Source organism: Lolium rigidum, chromosome 6 (assembly GCF_022539505.1).
Source record: "Lolium rigidum isolate FL_2022 chromosome 6, APGP_CSIRO_Lrig_0.1, whole genome shotgun sequence".
Classification (NCBI taxonomy): domain Eukaryota; kingdom Viridiplantae; phylum Streptophyta; class Magnoliopsida; order Poales; family Poaceae; genus Lolium; species Lolium rigidum.
Window position 1 is genome coordinate 224,952,699 of NC_061513.1, and position 15,800 is coordinate 224,968,498.

General features: G+C 44.3%; 1 protein-coding gene across 1 annotated transcript; it reads left to right on the plus strand.

Moving 5' to 3' along the window:
• The first annotated feature begins 5,920 nt into the window (after positions 1 to 5,920).
• Positions 5,921 to 6,541, plus strand: LOC124667769 (rapid alkalinization factor-like). The gene has a single exon (XM_047205020.1). The coding sequence runs from the start codon at positions 5,945 to 5,947 to the stop codon at positions 6,350 to 6,352; it is 408 nt and encodes a 135-aa protein (XP_047060976.1). The 5' UTR covers positions 5,921 to 5,944; the 3' UTR covers positions 6,353 to 6,541.
• The last annotated feature ends 9,259 nt before the right edge of the window (positions 6,542 to 15,800 follow it).

Genomic DNA, 15,800 nt, shown 5'->3' on the forward strand with positions numbered 1-15,800 from the left:
CACCTTTTAATTAGTAAATAAATCTGGCAGGTTATTTGCAAAGTGTTGCAAATTTATGAATCGTAGACGTATAGTCCAGATCTTGAGTATGTGGATATGGAGAGGAACGTGGATTCCAAAATGATTTCCTGGCATTCTATTTGATACTTGAAATCTCCCCTTAATGCCTGTAAATATCCATCCTTCAATATTTGCAAGCAACGTACAAGGCTATGAACAGATCCTTTATGAGGAGTTCAAGGTACTTAGTGATCGACGAAGATCTGTACCCCACATAGATCCCTAATATGTGGGCCTATGATATACGTTGCGGTGATGAGATCGGTACGCGCTTTTGAACTTACGCAGGTGGTAAATGCTGGGAGAATTTCCACATATCAATTGCAGAGGGGAAGTACTGCAATGTGCAGTTAGTTAGTCAGCGGCGTGTAAAACCGCATGACTCCAATGTGAAGTTGGTAAATTTCAACTTATTAATAAAGGTCGTGCAAGAAGTCTGATCCTATTGCTTAGATATTCAACCAACCTTTTGTGTATGAACATATGTGACAAAGTGCTGAAGTTCATTCTTCAAAAGCCGTGCAATAATTATTGGAGACACATGAAGAGAATTCTGCATCATTATCCATTTGAATTGATTATAATTCGTTTTTTAGTCCATACAATGGTTGGACTAGACCACAAATATCACCTCGGATTCATTTGGTTGAGGGACTTAAGTGATCTAGCTTTGATCTTGAGGTATAGGCGACGTGGGCATAGCCCAGTGGTTGGGGTCGCAGTGGCGCACCCCAACGACCAGAGCTCGAGCCCTGTCAGGGAAGAATTTCTGGAATTGTCACGCCAAGTCCCGCTTCTACTATATCAATAGTGTCTAGTTCCTCCTAGACACTGTTTCATTTTTTTATCTTGAGGTATATGAGAACCTCAAAATGAGCAACATATCTGATGATTGAGAAAACTTAGCTTCATGCAAATAATGACCAATGAAATTGATTTATAGGTAACATGTGCAACGGGTTGATTGTACTTGTAGTACAATCCAAACAATAGAGAGGGTACCTTTTCAAATACTTGTTCCTCATCCATTGGATTGGCTCCCGCAGAAATCTATATATCGAATTCAAGAGTTTCTAGTATGGAAATCTTTATCAAATATATAGAGAACATCCACTCTTGTTTATATCAGTGCTGATAGAATTGTCTAGTTCCGCTTCTACTATATCAATAGTGTCTAGAGGTATATGAGAACCTCAAAATGAGCTACATATCTGATGATTGAGAAAACTTAGCTTCATGCAAATAATGATCAATGAAATTGATTTATACGTAACATGTGCAACGGGTTGATTGTATGTGTAGTACAATCCAAACAATAGAGATGGTACCTTTTCAAATACTTGTTCCTCATCCATCGGATTGGCTCCCGCAGAAATCTATATATCGAATTCAAGAGTTTCTTGTATGAAAATCTTTATCAAATATATAGAGGACATCCACTCTTGTTTATATAAGAGTGCTGATAGAATATATGTCTGTTGTAACAACATAAATGGACATAAATAAATAAATCACTAAGGAGATAATGGGACTACTTAAAGTCTCCAAACATGTCGACTGAGGCATACTCAATCATCATGTTCTCCGTGCCCATAGGGTCCTGTGACCGCCAGAGAGGCATGGTGTTGCAACGTCCAGGAGAAACATCTTGCGAACAACTAGCTCCATTGGTGCGGTCTGGATGAAGGGCTAAGTGAGCTTCAAACATTTTCCCTTAAGGTTATTTGCATGCTAGCGATTGTTGACACAAAAGAAACAGATGTTGTGGGGTGTGACATTCCTGCGTGATATTCGTATAACATCCACACTCTTATATAAACATCAGATAAAGATTGTCAGCCACCGCCGCAACGCCGGTGACGGGGCCCGTCGTTTGTTAGCCGCCGCTAGTGTGATTTCTTGGCGGCGTGCATCGAGCCGGGAGGCCGCAGTTGTCGCGGGCGGCGGCGCGCCGCAAGGGTGCAAGCCGTGCGGCGCCGCGAGCATGGACACCGCCAGTGGCCGAGCTGGTGTAGAAAGATTGGGTGCAAATGAACCCAATGATTTTTTGCCAAATCTTCAATAAATTAGTACCGTGGTTGAATTTTAATAATAGATTATACCATAAGCAATAGAGCTAAACCCAATAACAATGTGCTCTAGCTTCGCCACTGGACACCGCCGGGAAAGCCAAGCGCTGCGAGCAGCGGGTCGACGACGGTGTCCTCGGCTTACGAGGAATTTGTCCGCATAGAGCAGGGCGACGGACCGGCAAGGAGCCTGGGCGGCAACGCACACTTGTGGCCGGTGGCAAGGGAGACCGTGGAAACCACGATGACGAATCTGAGCGCCATCAAACAAGCAAAGATAACGAACACCATGGTGGTAGTCAGGAAGACCACCAACGCGGAATGCATCCATCTCCGCGAAGGAGCAAGAAAAGTGGAGACAGGAAGCCTCCATGCGTGATTCTTACCGATCTTACCGAGTGCCAGTTCTTCCTATCTTCCCTGTTTTCAATTCTCAGTGACTTTGCGCTATGATGCTCTCGGTAGAGCGTGTTGATAACGTGTTGAAAGTAATATTGAGAAGCAAATCGAGATAAACAACAAAGATTCAACTGTTCTATTCTATTGATGATTCACAGCTTATATACAAGAAAAATGGACGCGAATATGGATCACGTTCGTTCGAAGAGGTGTGAACCAACCTGAGGTTGGGTGGTTAGGTGGGTGGTTGTAACCCCAGCCCACCAGAGTTCAAACCCCAGGTTTGACATCTGTGTGTCTCATAAAGGCGGAATATTCATTCAGTGGGAGGCGATGTTCCCGTCGACAGCGAGGCGCCTGTGGTGACTTCGTCAATTTCAAGATCCAATCCGCCGGCTCAGTCTTCCGGAGGTGCTCATAGGGGTAGGGTGTGCGTGTGTGCGTTCATAGGGGTGGGTGTATGCGCGTGTATGTGATCGCCTGCGTTTGTACTGTGTTTCTCAAAGAAGAGGTGTGAGGAAGAGATGTGTGTTGGCAAACCAACCAACATACATAATTACATGAGGGATAATAATTAACCTATTAATTAAATCCTAACAAAGAACAAGCTAACGCGTAAAAATTCTACCCAACTAAACGCAAAAGTTCGACTGGGACTACCGATGGGCGGCATGTGTTTCCATCTACCGCGCGCGCGCGCGCGCGTCGTACCAAAGGAAGGAAGAATTCAACGCGCTGGCCCGGCGTACGTAAAGCATCGTCTAGTCCGTCCTCTGCCTGCCGATGGATGGCGACGTATGCGCGTACGGTAGCAGCAACCATTTCATGCATTGCATTGAACTATTCCGGCCGGTGTAACCGCTCCGATTTGCTACTTGTTTCCACATATCCATTCATATTCATAATCGGAATTTATTTCCCACCGTACATTTGGGTATAGCATAGCATGGTGGCGTCCTGGTTCTGCACGTATATACGTGGCCCTGATTAAGATGGAACATGCGTGATACCGTACTCCACCTGCGTACGTCGTAATTAATCCTGGCCGTGCTATAGGTGTCAAACAAATTCAACTGATCCGATTGATGGATCGGTTGCTTAGGTAGCCTAGCCAGGGCCAAGAGCTAGCTAGCATGCCATAGCGTTTCTATAAAGTTGGAAAAGGACATCTGCCATAGCTGTTGCATTGAATCCGCGACACGGTTAAGCTAACCTGGAACACATTGCCAGTGCCAATCCGTTTGTTGCGCAACATTTCACTGGCTCTGGTGCCGCACTCACTGACACAGGACCAGTGCTAACTGCTGAGTATCGTTGAAGCTAGGCCTCGAGTGTTTATCTCTAGCTTGTCCATCTGACACCCCATCAATACACTTAAAGGAAAAACCTTCTGACACCCAATCATGTTAATTAATGTACTGATCGCATTGTGTGTTCTACCATCTGTTTCTTAAACTTATACTTTTAGTCACGGTTAATAAATTCAAACTTTTGAAACGTTGACTTCTGATCATTTTAAACATGTTTGGATTGAAGAGCTGTCATACACGCACTACGTACGTACTATAGGCTAGGAGTAGCACTGAAGCTAGCCATGGAAAGCTACTAGTACGTATTTCTAAATTGCTAGCTAGCTTGTCCGTCAGACAACCCATCACGATAATCAATGTACTGGACACGACTCCTGCTGAAATAAGTTTTGTTTACACCATCTCCGCCAGCAGTCCGAATGCTTCCCTAAAAGATTTATTGGGGGTGCCCGTCAAAACAGCCTCTCCAAATGGACGCCGGCAGTTGGAACGGGTTAAAACTACACCCAACCTATAGAGGTAGATTTGCAGGGACCGATGTGTAACATGGGCAGGCGTCAAACGTCAATGATACAAATTCATCCATTGCCCCACTTCTCCCCTTGGTCGTCTCCTCGCCCGCAAAAATGCCGTCGCCGCACCGTCACTTCCGAGCCATCGACGAATCACTTGTGCCATCCTTTCACTTCAATTGCTGCTCACGCCCTCGTTCGGAAGAAGCTGCCGCTTCGGTCCAGTAGTCGGTAGCTCGGATAGGTCCATTTCGTCGTCACTGTGAATGATGGGGGATTGGGCGAAATTTCCTTCGCTAATGTATTGGATTTTTCACCGATGTAGTCCATGATTTTACGGTTTTTTTGCTAGCTTAAATTGGTCTGTTTTGGCTGATCTGTAGTGCCTGGAGGTGGACTACAAACCTGAGAGCATCTCTGATCCAACATTTCATGGGCTCGCCGACAATGATGCCGAGCGTTGTCGCATTCATGACCGCTTCCCGAAGAAAGCCATTGCTTTCGAAGGGACAAACATAGGCATGTAGTTCTCTAAAAAGAAGAGCCATGAAGAGCAAGTTATGATTGAGTTTGCGAACATGGAGAACACTGCACATAGAGGAGAAGAAGAGACGGGAGTGAGAAAAGAAAGAGCTAAAGGAGGAGGCGAACAAGAGGCTAGAATACATGTTGTATGATCTTTTAAAAATCAATGATCAAAACAAGGAGAAGATGAAGAATACCATGCAAGTTGATGCATGATGATTTTATTGGCTAAAAAAACCTAGCATTTGTCTCGTTCTAGTCATAATAATAACTATTTAAATTGTTGCATGATACTATATTGGAGCCAATGCGTTTGCAGTTCTCATTTCAAAATTATTTAGTTTTCAGCAAAAATAGGTAAACAAAACTATTTAGGCTAGCCTAGCTGGCGGCACCGCTATAGGCAGTTGGTCCTAAAATAACGGATGATAATTTAGGAGGCACCGGGGAAGATGCTGCTAGTTTTTCACAGATGTGTTGTTTCCGGCGACAGAGAGATCAAAGGCCCATACAAGAATGATGTGCCACGCATGGTGTACGTGGCACACATATTACGTAACCACGCACATCCAGTCATGCTTGTCGTGACCCAAGAGAGCATGCATAGAGATTGGAGAATCGTTTCTCTCTTCCATTTTTTTTCATGCGCCTGATGATGTATAGGCTCGTGATCCAATGCGCACGCATTTCAACTCGATCGATCGAACCATCCAAAGTGAAGTTCACTGCTCAACAAAAATGGCCGAATATATCAGTGATCATTCCGATGCCGATCATTCATATATACGCGCGCGCGCGGCGGCAATCTTGATCGATCGGTCACGATCCAGACCAACCAACGGTCGCTGTGACGCGACAGTGCCACACCGACGCGACGCGCCATCCCTCCCACCTTTCTCCAATTCTCACCTACTGCGGCCGTGCCGCCGCGCCATTGCCATATAACCCACCACCCCGCCTCTCTCTCCCCTCACACACCCAGCTGAGCTCCACCACCGTTTCCTGGTACGTACCTCCGCCACCATCCACCCACACCTAGCTCCACGTACGTACCTACCACCCGCCGGCAATGGCGCCGAAGCTCCTACCGGCTGTCGCAGCCCTCCTCCTGGCCCTCTTCGCCGCGGCGGCACTCGCTTCGTCGGCGTCGGCGTTCACGGCGACCATGAAGAGCACCGGTGGGCTGGGCGGCGCGGCGGCCGTGGTGATGCGGCGTGGCGGGCGGACGTGCCGCGGCACGGTGGGCGAGTGCATGGAGTACTTCGGCGTCGACGGCGAGGGCGAGGCCGAGGTGGCGGCCATGGCCGGCAAGCGCCGGGTGCTCCAGAGCGGGTCCGGGTACATCGGCTACGACGCGCTGCGCCGGGACAGCGTGCCGTGCTCGCAGCGGGGCGCCTCCTACTACAACTGCCAGCCCGGCGGAGAGGCCAACCCCTACTCCCGCGGGTGCAGCGCCATCACCCAGTGCAGGGGCTAAACCCCATTGCCTCCACTTTCTTACCTGCCACCTATGCCTAATCATTCAGTACCTCTGCTGTAATTACCATCGACCAGAAGAAGATGCTTCATCTATCGATCACTAGCTTCGACGCTTCGTAGATGCTCTGGACATGTTAGTTGATTGTGTAATTTCTGTCTATTTGGGTGAAAAGTAAGGTTCAGATTCTGTAACTGGTGTTTCGCGTGCATTTTGGCGGCTCTTAACTTTATTATCTGCGCCCACTAAATTCGTGGAGATTGGAGAACTTTATCCGCGATACACCACACCACACCATCGTCATGGATAGTTGACTGTTTCTATGGAGAAGAAACATTTCTAAAAAAAAATCTTGATTGAGTCGTGGCAGAGAAATTTCCCCAGCCTGACATATGCCATTTCCCGGATGCTTGTCAGAAAAGAAACACCAATATCTCTCGCTTCAGTACCTCCTGCGGCAATTACGACAAGCAGATCGATCTTGCTTCCTGAAGATGCATGTTACTAGCTGACTGTGTAATTTCTGTCTATCTCGGTGAAAAATGTAAGTTTCAGATTTGTGTAGCAGGTGTTTCGCATGCATTTTGTCCCTGAACTTTATTTGTTCCCAGTAAATTCGTGGACAACTTTCACGTTCTATTTAGTTTAGCTGCGGTGAATGTGCTTCTGTGACGAAAAAAAAATATTTCCATCGTTCCCTTTCTTGATTGAGTCGTGGGCTCGTGGCAGAGAAATTCTCCGAGCCTGACATATGCCAGTTCCAGGATGCTTGTCAGAGAAGAAACATCAACGGTTGAGCTGTCTTTTCTAAATATATTTACCTCACCCTTTTTGTTCCCCTCATGCATTGTTTAATTCTGGCTGGGCAATCTTAACCAGTGCTCTGAATTATTTGCTCTTCTGCAGCAAAAGCTTCCATCTTTGGTCCTTGATGAAAATGACTCTTGTCTCGTACTGGTACAGAAGATAAATTCAAATGCATGGGCTTGATGAAAGTGGAGCTCGGCTACTTAATTGTTCTTTCTACGAGTACTTGAAAACTAGCCATTTGTTGGCAACAACCGACCGCGGTTGGGAGGTCACGTTTCATCCTATGTGTAGTCAATGTGCCCGATAGCTTTTGGAGACAGAAAAAAGAGATATGCCAAAAGCTCTTTTTAGGGGAGGTTTCTGAAGAAAAACTTTTCAAATTGATCGGCTGGAATCTTATATAGAAGGATATCTGAATACACGGTTGATTAATGTTTCCATTCCTAATGTTGTCCACCAACCTTTGCGACCAGGAGCAACAACCATTAGCATGTAGAAATACTGAAATAGTCGTAGCATCTCTAGCCGATCCCATAGGCCTCCTTTGATTAATAGATAGGAGAAACACAAGAATAGGAAAAAATATATGACTGAAATGACATGCCTATGAATCGGAACAATTTATGTAGGAAATTTTTCATAGGATCCAAATCCTACACAATTTCTATACAAATCATATGGATCATAGGAGCCCTTAAAAATTATTAGAGGAGTAAAATTTTCGTTTTGGGGGGCTAAACCACATCTAGCCAGTATGTCAAAATCTTTAGAGGAGTAAAAATATAAGAGTGCCCCCTAAAAAGAGCCAACATTTATTTATAGTCATCCGTGGAGCCCGTTCCTTAAAAGTTCACCCTTCCTTTTCTCTTGTCCACCGCTGTCGGAACCCAAGCCGCCGGCCGTTGGCAGCTCGGGTGACCAGGAAAATAGAACCCCCTAACGCGATCACAAATATGGCCACCCTCGCTGGTGCTGAAATTTTGTTGGCGGTGAGGAATTGTGTAAAAAATGCCCGCTGCTGGTCCCCAACGCGGGACTGCCTGTGTACAGGCCTGCAACCTGGTCATAAGGTCGTGCTCTCGCCATGCATAGCAACAATGGAAGGGAAGAGAACGACGAGCACACCGTCGAGACTGTGGTCCGTGGTCGCGAACTTGACGCGCAAGTTTCTTGCAAGGAACTTCTTGAGCGAGTCATGGATGGCGCAGTAGGCCAACGTCCGCTCCGTTATCGCGTCGATCTTCTCTAGCCAACTGGTGTTCCTCTACAACCGAAGCACCTTCATGAAGCATCCATGCTTCACCGTTCTGTGTCGAATGGTCCCGTTCCACGGAACACCACCACAGTTAGGTCAGCGTATGCCGCCTTGTCAATGAACACGAAGGCCTGGGGTCACTTTGCGAGGCATCATGAGTCGGAAGGAAGAAAAATCAGGGGTCATTTCGTTCGAAAAGTTAAATTTAACAAACTGGTTAGATCAGGCCACCACTAGAGAAGTAAAATTTTACTCCTCTAAATTAACTCTACCATTTACTCTTCTAAATTATAAGAAACCCGCTACAGATGTCTTTAGAGGCACTTAATTTCCTCTTACGGTGGAAGATACAAGGCATCAACAATTCAACGTCCGGTTGTGCACCTCTAACCTCAAGGTTTTCCGACCCTTAGCATGTGGGCTTTTTTGCCAAAGGGAATGAGGTTGAGCAATACAAACCTGCAAGCTGCGGCCCGGTGCTACTACAAAAAAAAAACTGCGTATTGATGGCGTGTATTTCACACGTTCGTTGGGAACCCCAAGAGGAAGGTATGATGCGCACAGCAGCAAGTTTTCCCTCAGAAAGAAACCAAGGTTTATCGAACCAGGAGGAGCCAAGAAGCACGTTGAAGGTTGATGGCGGCGGGATGTAGTGCGGCGCAACACCAGGGATTCCGGCGCCAACGTGGAACCTGCACAACACAACCAAAGTACTTTGCCCCAACGAAACAGTGAGGTTGTCAATCTCACCGGCTTGCTGTAACAAAGGATTAACTGTATTGTGTGGAAGATGATTATTTGCAAGAAAACAGTAAAAACAAGTATTGCAGCAGATTTGTATTTCAGTACTTTCACTAGTGGACACTCTCAACATTGATCACATAACAGAATAGATAAATGCATACTCTACACTCTTTTGTTGGATGATGAACACATTGCGTAGGATTACACGAACCCTCAATGCCGGAGTTAACAAGCTCCACAATTCAATGTTCATATTTAAATAACCTTAGAGTGCATGAAAGATCAATACGACTAAACCAAGTACTAACACAGCATGCACTACTTGTCACCTTCACGCTATGTAGGAGGAATAGATCACATCAATACTATCATAGCAATAGTTAACTTCATAATCTACAAGAGATCATGATCATAGCATACGCCAAGTACTAACACGGATGCACACACTTGTCACCATTACACCGTGCGGGAGGAATAAAACTACTTTAATAACATCACTAGAGTAGCACATAGATAAATTGTGATACAAAACACATTGCAATCATAAAGAGATATAAATAAGCACTTCACTACGCCATTCATAACAGTGAATAAGTATTCGTGAAATATAGCCTAAGAGACCCACACGGTGCACACACTGTCACCTTTACACACGTGGGACAAGGAGTCTCCGGAGATCACATAAGTAAAATTCACTTGACTAGCATAACGACATCTAGATTACAAGCATCATCATATGAATCTCAATCATGTAAGGAAGCTCATGAGATTATTGTATTGAAGTACATAGGAGAGAGATGAACCACATAGCTACCGGTACAGCCCCGAGCCTCGATGGAGAACTACTCCCTCCTCATGGGAGACAACAGCGTTGATGAAGATGGCGGTGGAGATGGCAGCGGTGTCGATGGAGAAGCCTTCCGGGGGCACTTCCCCGCTCCGGCAGGGTGCGGAACGAGAGACTCTGTCCCCCAGATCTTGGCTTCGCGATGGCGGCGGCTCTGGAAGGTTTTCCGTATCGTGGTTCTTCGCATCAGGGGTTTCGCGACGGAGGCTTTAAGTAGGCGGAAGGGCGGAGTCGGAGGGCTGACGAGGGGCCCACACCATAGGGCGGCGCGGGCCCCCCTCTGGCCGCGCGGCCCTATGGTGGCGGCACCTCGTCGCCCCACTTCGTATCCCTTTCGGTCTTCTCGGAAGGTTCGTGGCAAAATAGGACCACGGGTCTTGATTTCGTCCAATTCCGAGAATATTTCGTTACTAGGATTTCGAAACCAAAAACAGCAGAAAACGACAAGCTGGCTCTTCGGCATCTTGTTAATAGGTTAGTTCCGGAAAATGCACGAATATGACATAAAGTGTGCATAAAACATGTAGGTATCATCAATAATATGGCATGGATCATAAGAAATTATCGATACGTCGGAGACGTATCAGCATCCCCAAGCTTAGTTACGCTCGTCCCGAGCGAGGTAAAACGATAACAAAGATAATTTCCGAAGTGACATGCCATCATAACCTTGATCATACTATTTGTAAACATATGTCATGAATGCAGCGATCAAAACAATGGTAATGACATGAGTAAACAAGTGAATCATAAAGCAAAGACTTTTCATGAATAGTACTTCAAGACAAGCATCAATAAGTCTTGCATAAGAGTTAACTCATAAAGCAATAAATCAAAGTAAAGGCATTGAAGCGACACAAAGGAAGATTAAGTTTCAGCGGTTGCTTTCAACTTGTAACATGTATATCTCATGGATAATTGTCAACATAGAGTAATATAACAAGTACAATATGCAAGTATGTAGGAATCAATGCACAGTTCACACAAGTGTTTGCTTCTTGAGGTGGAGAGAGTTAGGTGAACTGACTCAACATAAAAGTAAAAAGAATGGTCCTTCAAAGAGGAAAGCATCGATTGCTATATTTGTGCTAGAGCTTTTATTTGAAAACATGAAACAATTTTGTCAACGGTAGTAATAAAGCATATGAGTTATGTAAATTATATCCTACAAGTTGCAAGTCTCATGCATAGTATACTAATAGTGCCCGCACCTTGTCCTAATTAGCTTGGACTACCGGATCTTTGCAATGCACATGTTTTAACCAAGTGTCACAATGGGGTACCTCCATGCCGCCTGTACAAAGGTCTAAGGAGAAAGCTCGCATTTTGGATTTCTCGCTTTTGATTATTCTCAACTTAGACATCCATACCGGGACAACATGGACAACGGATAATGGACTCCTCTTTAATGCATAAGCATGTGGCAACAATTATTATTCTCATATGAGATTGAGGATATATGTCCAAAACTGAAACTTCTACCATGAATCATGGCTTTAGTTAGCGGCCCAATGTTCTTCTCTAACAATATGCATGCTCCAACCATTAAGGTGGTAGATCTCTCTTACTTCAGACAAGACGGACATGCATAGCAACTCACATGATATTCAACAAAGAATAGTTAATGGCGTCCCCAGAAACATGGTTATCGCACAACAAGCAACTTAATAAGAGATAAAGTGCATAAGTACATATTCAATACCACAATAGTTTTTAAGCTATTTGTCCCATGAGCTATATATTGCAAAGGTGAATGATGGAATTTTAAAGGTAGCACTCAAGCAATTTACTTTGGAATGGCGGATAAATACCATGTAGTAGGTAGGTATGGTGGACACAAATGGCATAGTGGTTGGCTCAAGTATTTTGGATGCATGAGAAGTATTCCCTCTCGATACAAGGTTTAGGCTAGCAAGGTTATTTGAAACAAACACAAGGATGAACCGGTGCAGCAAAACTCACATAAAAGACATATTGTAAACATTATAAGACTCTACACCGTCTTCCTTGTTGTTCAAAACTCAATACTAGATATTATCTAGACTCTAGAGAAACCAAATATGCAAACCAAATTAGCAAGCTCTAAGTGTTTCTTCATTAATGGGTGCAAAGTATATGACGCAAGAGCTTAAACATGAGCACAACAATTGCCAAGTATCAAATTATCCAAGACATTTTAGAATTACTACATGTAGTATTTTCCAATTCCAACCATATAACAATTTAACGAAGAAGAAACTTCGCCATGAATACTATGAGTAGAGCCTAAGGACATACTTGTCCATATGCTACAGCGGAGCGTGTCTCTCGCCCATAAAGTGAATGCTAGGATCCATTTTATTCAAACAAAACAAAAAACAAAAACAAACCGACGCTCCAAGCAAAGTGCATAAGATGTGACGGAATAAAAATATAGTTTCGGGGAGGAACCTGATAATGTTGTCGATGAAGAAGGGGATGCCTTGGGCATCCCCAAGCTTAGACGCTTGAGTCTTCTTATAATATGCAGGGGTGAACCACCGGAGCATCCCCAAGCTTAGAGCTTTCACTCTCCTTGATCATATTGCATCATACTCTTCTCTTGATCCTTGAAAACTTCCTCCACACCAAACTCGAAACAACTCATTAGAGGGTTAGTGCACAATAAAAATTAACATGTTCAGAGGTGACACAATCATTCTTAACACTTCTGGACATTGCATAAAGCTACTGGACATTAATGGATCAAAGAAATTCATCCAATATAGCGAAAGAGGCAATGCGAAATAAAAAAGGCAGAATCTGTCAAAACAGAACAGTCCGTAAAGATGGATTTTATTAGGCCACCAGACTTGCTCAAATGAAAATGCCCAAATTGAATGAAAGTTGCGTACATATCTGAGGATCATGCACGTAAATTGTCTTAATTTTCTGAGCTACCTACAGGGAGGTAGACCCAGATTCGTGACAGCAAAGAAATGCTGGAACTGCGCAGTAATCCAAATCTAGTACTTACTTTACTATCAAAGACTTTACTTGGCACAACAAAACTCAAAACTAAGATAAGGAGAGGTTGCTACAGTAGTAAACAACTTTCAAGACTCAAATATAAAACAAAAATACTGTAGTAAAAACATGGGTTGTCTCCCATAAGCGCTTTTCTTTAACGCCTTTCAGCTAGGCGCAGAAAGTGTAACTCAAGTGTTATCGAAGGGTGGTGCATCTACAGCGGGGTTTGGAGTTTTCTCAACCATGCATAGTATATTGGATACATAAGTTTCAGCGTCTCCCTTTTCAATAGTCTTGGGCTTGCTACTCTCATCGAACAAATTTTCAGGAACAAGCCAAGCATAGTTATTTTCTAGTGCATCATTCATAGCTAGGAGTTTACATGGTATTGGTGCTTTGATCTCCCCACCATCATTAGCATTATCAGTATATTTCATTCTATACATATCCATTTTTTCAAGTGTTCTTTTAAAGTCGGTATAAAAGCCAAGCCTCTTATGCCTAATAAAAACTTTTCTAGCTTCTATGGCTATATCTTCAAATTCTCGCACTAAGACTTTTAGAACAAAATCTCTCTTCTCTCCCCGCTCCATATCAGAAAGTGTAAGAAACATGTGTTGTATCATGGGGTTGAGACTAATAAATCTAGCTTCCATCATGCGCACCAAACAAACAGAGGCATCTTCATAAGTAGGGACAGCTTTTGCAAGTGGTATATCTTCAAGATCTTCAACGGTACTAACATGACTGAAGAATTCTTCTATATTGTTTCTCCCAATGATAGACCCGCGTCCTACCGGTATGTTCTTTGTGGTAAAATTAAAAGGAAACATGATGAATCAAGTAAAGTAAATGCAAGTAACTAATTTTTTTTGTGTTTTCGATATAGAGTGCAAGACAGTAAATAAAGTAAAGCTAGCAACTATTTTTTTTGTGTTTTGATATAAGTGCAGCAAACAAAGTAGTAAATAAAATAAAGCAAGACAAAAACAAAGTAAAGAGATTGAGAAGTGGAGACTCCCCTTGCGGCGTGTCTTGATCTCCCCGGCAACGGTGCCGGAAAATATGCTTGATGGCGTGTATTTCACACGTTCGTTGGGAACCCCAAGAGGAAGGTATGATGCGCACGGCAGCAAGTTTTCCCTCGAGAAAGAAACCAAGGTTTATCGAACCGGGGAGGAGCCAAGAAGCACGTTGAAGGTTGATGGCGGCGGGATGTAGTGCGGCGCAACACCAGGGATTCCGGCGCCAACGTGGAACCTGCACAACACAACCAAAGTACTTTGCCCCAACGAAACAGTGAGTTGTCAATCTCACCGGCTTGCTGTAACAAAGGATTAACTGTATTGTGTGGAAGATGATTGTTTGTAAGAAAACAGTAAAAACAAGTATTGCAGCAGATTTGTATTTCAGTATTTAGGAACAAGGCCTAGGGATTAGACTTTCACTAGTGGACACTCTCAACATTGATCACATAACAGAATAGATAAATGCATACTCTACACTCTTTTGTTGGATGATGAACACATTGCGTAGGATTACACGAACCCTCAATGCCGGAGTTAACAAGCTCCACAATTCAATGTTCATATTTAAATAACCTTAGAGTGCATGAAAGATCAATACGACTAAACCAAGTACTAACACAGCATGCACACTTTGTCACCTTCACGCTATGTAGGAGGAATAGATCACATCAATACTATCATAGCAATAGTTAACTTCATAATCTACAAGAGATCATGATCATAGCATACGCCAAGTACTAACACGGATGCACACCTTGTCACCATTACACCGTGCGGGAGAAATAAAACTACTTTAATAACATCACTAGAGTAGCACATAGATAAATTGTGATACAAAACACATTGCAATCATAAAGAGATATAAATAAGCACTTCACTACGCCATTCATAACGGTGAATAAGTATTCTGTGAAATATAGCCTAAGAGACCCACACGGTGCACACACTGTCACCTTTACACACGTGGGACAAGGAGTCTCCGGAGATCACATAAGTAAAATTCACTTGACTAGCATAACGACATCTAGATTACAAGCGTCATCATATGAATCTCAATCATGTAAGGCAGCTCATGAGATTATTGTATTGAAGTACATAGGAGAGAGATGAACCACATAGCTACCGGTACAGCCCCGAGCCTCGATGGAGAACTACTCCCTCCTCATGGGAGACAGCAGCGTTGATGAAGATGGCGATGGAGATGGCAGCGGTGTCGATGGAGAAGCCTTCCGGGGGCACTTCCCCGCTCCGGCAGGGTGCCGGAACAGAGACTCCTGTCCCCCAGATCTTGGCTTCGCGATGGCGGCGGCTCTGGAAGGTTTTCCGTATCGTGGTTCTTCGCATCAGGGGTTTCGCGACGGAGGCTTTAAGTAGGCGAAAGGGCGGAGTCGGAGGGCTGAGGAGGGGCCCACACCATAGGGCGGCGCGGGCCCCCCTCTGGCCGCGCGGCCATATGGTGGCGGCACCTCGTCGCCCCACTTCGTATCCCTTTCGGTCTTCTGGAAGGTTCGTGGCAAAATAGGACCCTGGGTCTTGATTTCGTCCAATTCCGAGAATATTTCGTTACTAGGATTTCTGAAACCAAAAACAGCAGAAAAACAACAACTGGCTCTTCGGCATCTTGTTAATAAGTTAGTTCCAGAAAATGCACGAATATGACATAAAGTGTGCATAAAACATGTAGGTATCATCAATAATATGGCATGGATCATAAGAAATTATCGATACGTCGGAGACGTATCACGCACGCACCCGAAAACAAGAGAAGCATTATAC

Excerpts from the sequence above, each read along its gene's own strand:
- LOC124667769 (XM_047205020.1), top strand. The coding sequence starts at position 5,945 with ATGGCGCCGAAGCTCCTACCGGCTGTCGCAGCCCTCCTCCTGGCCCTC.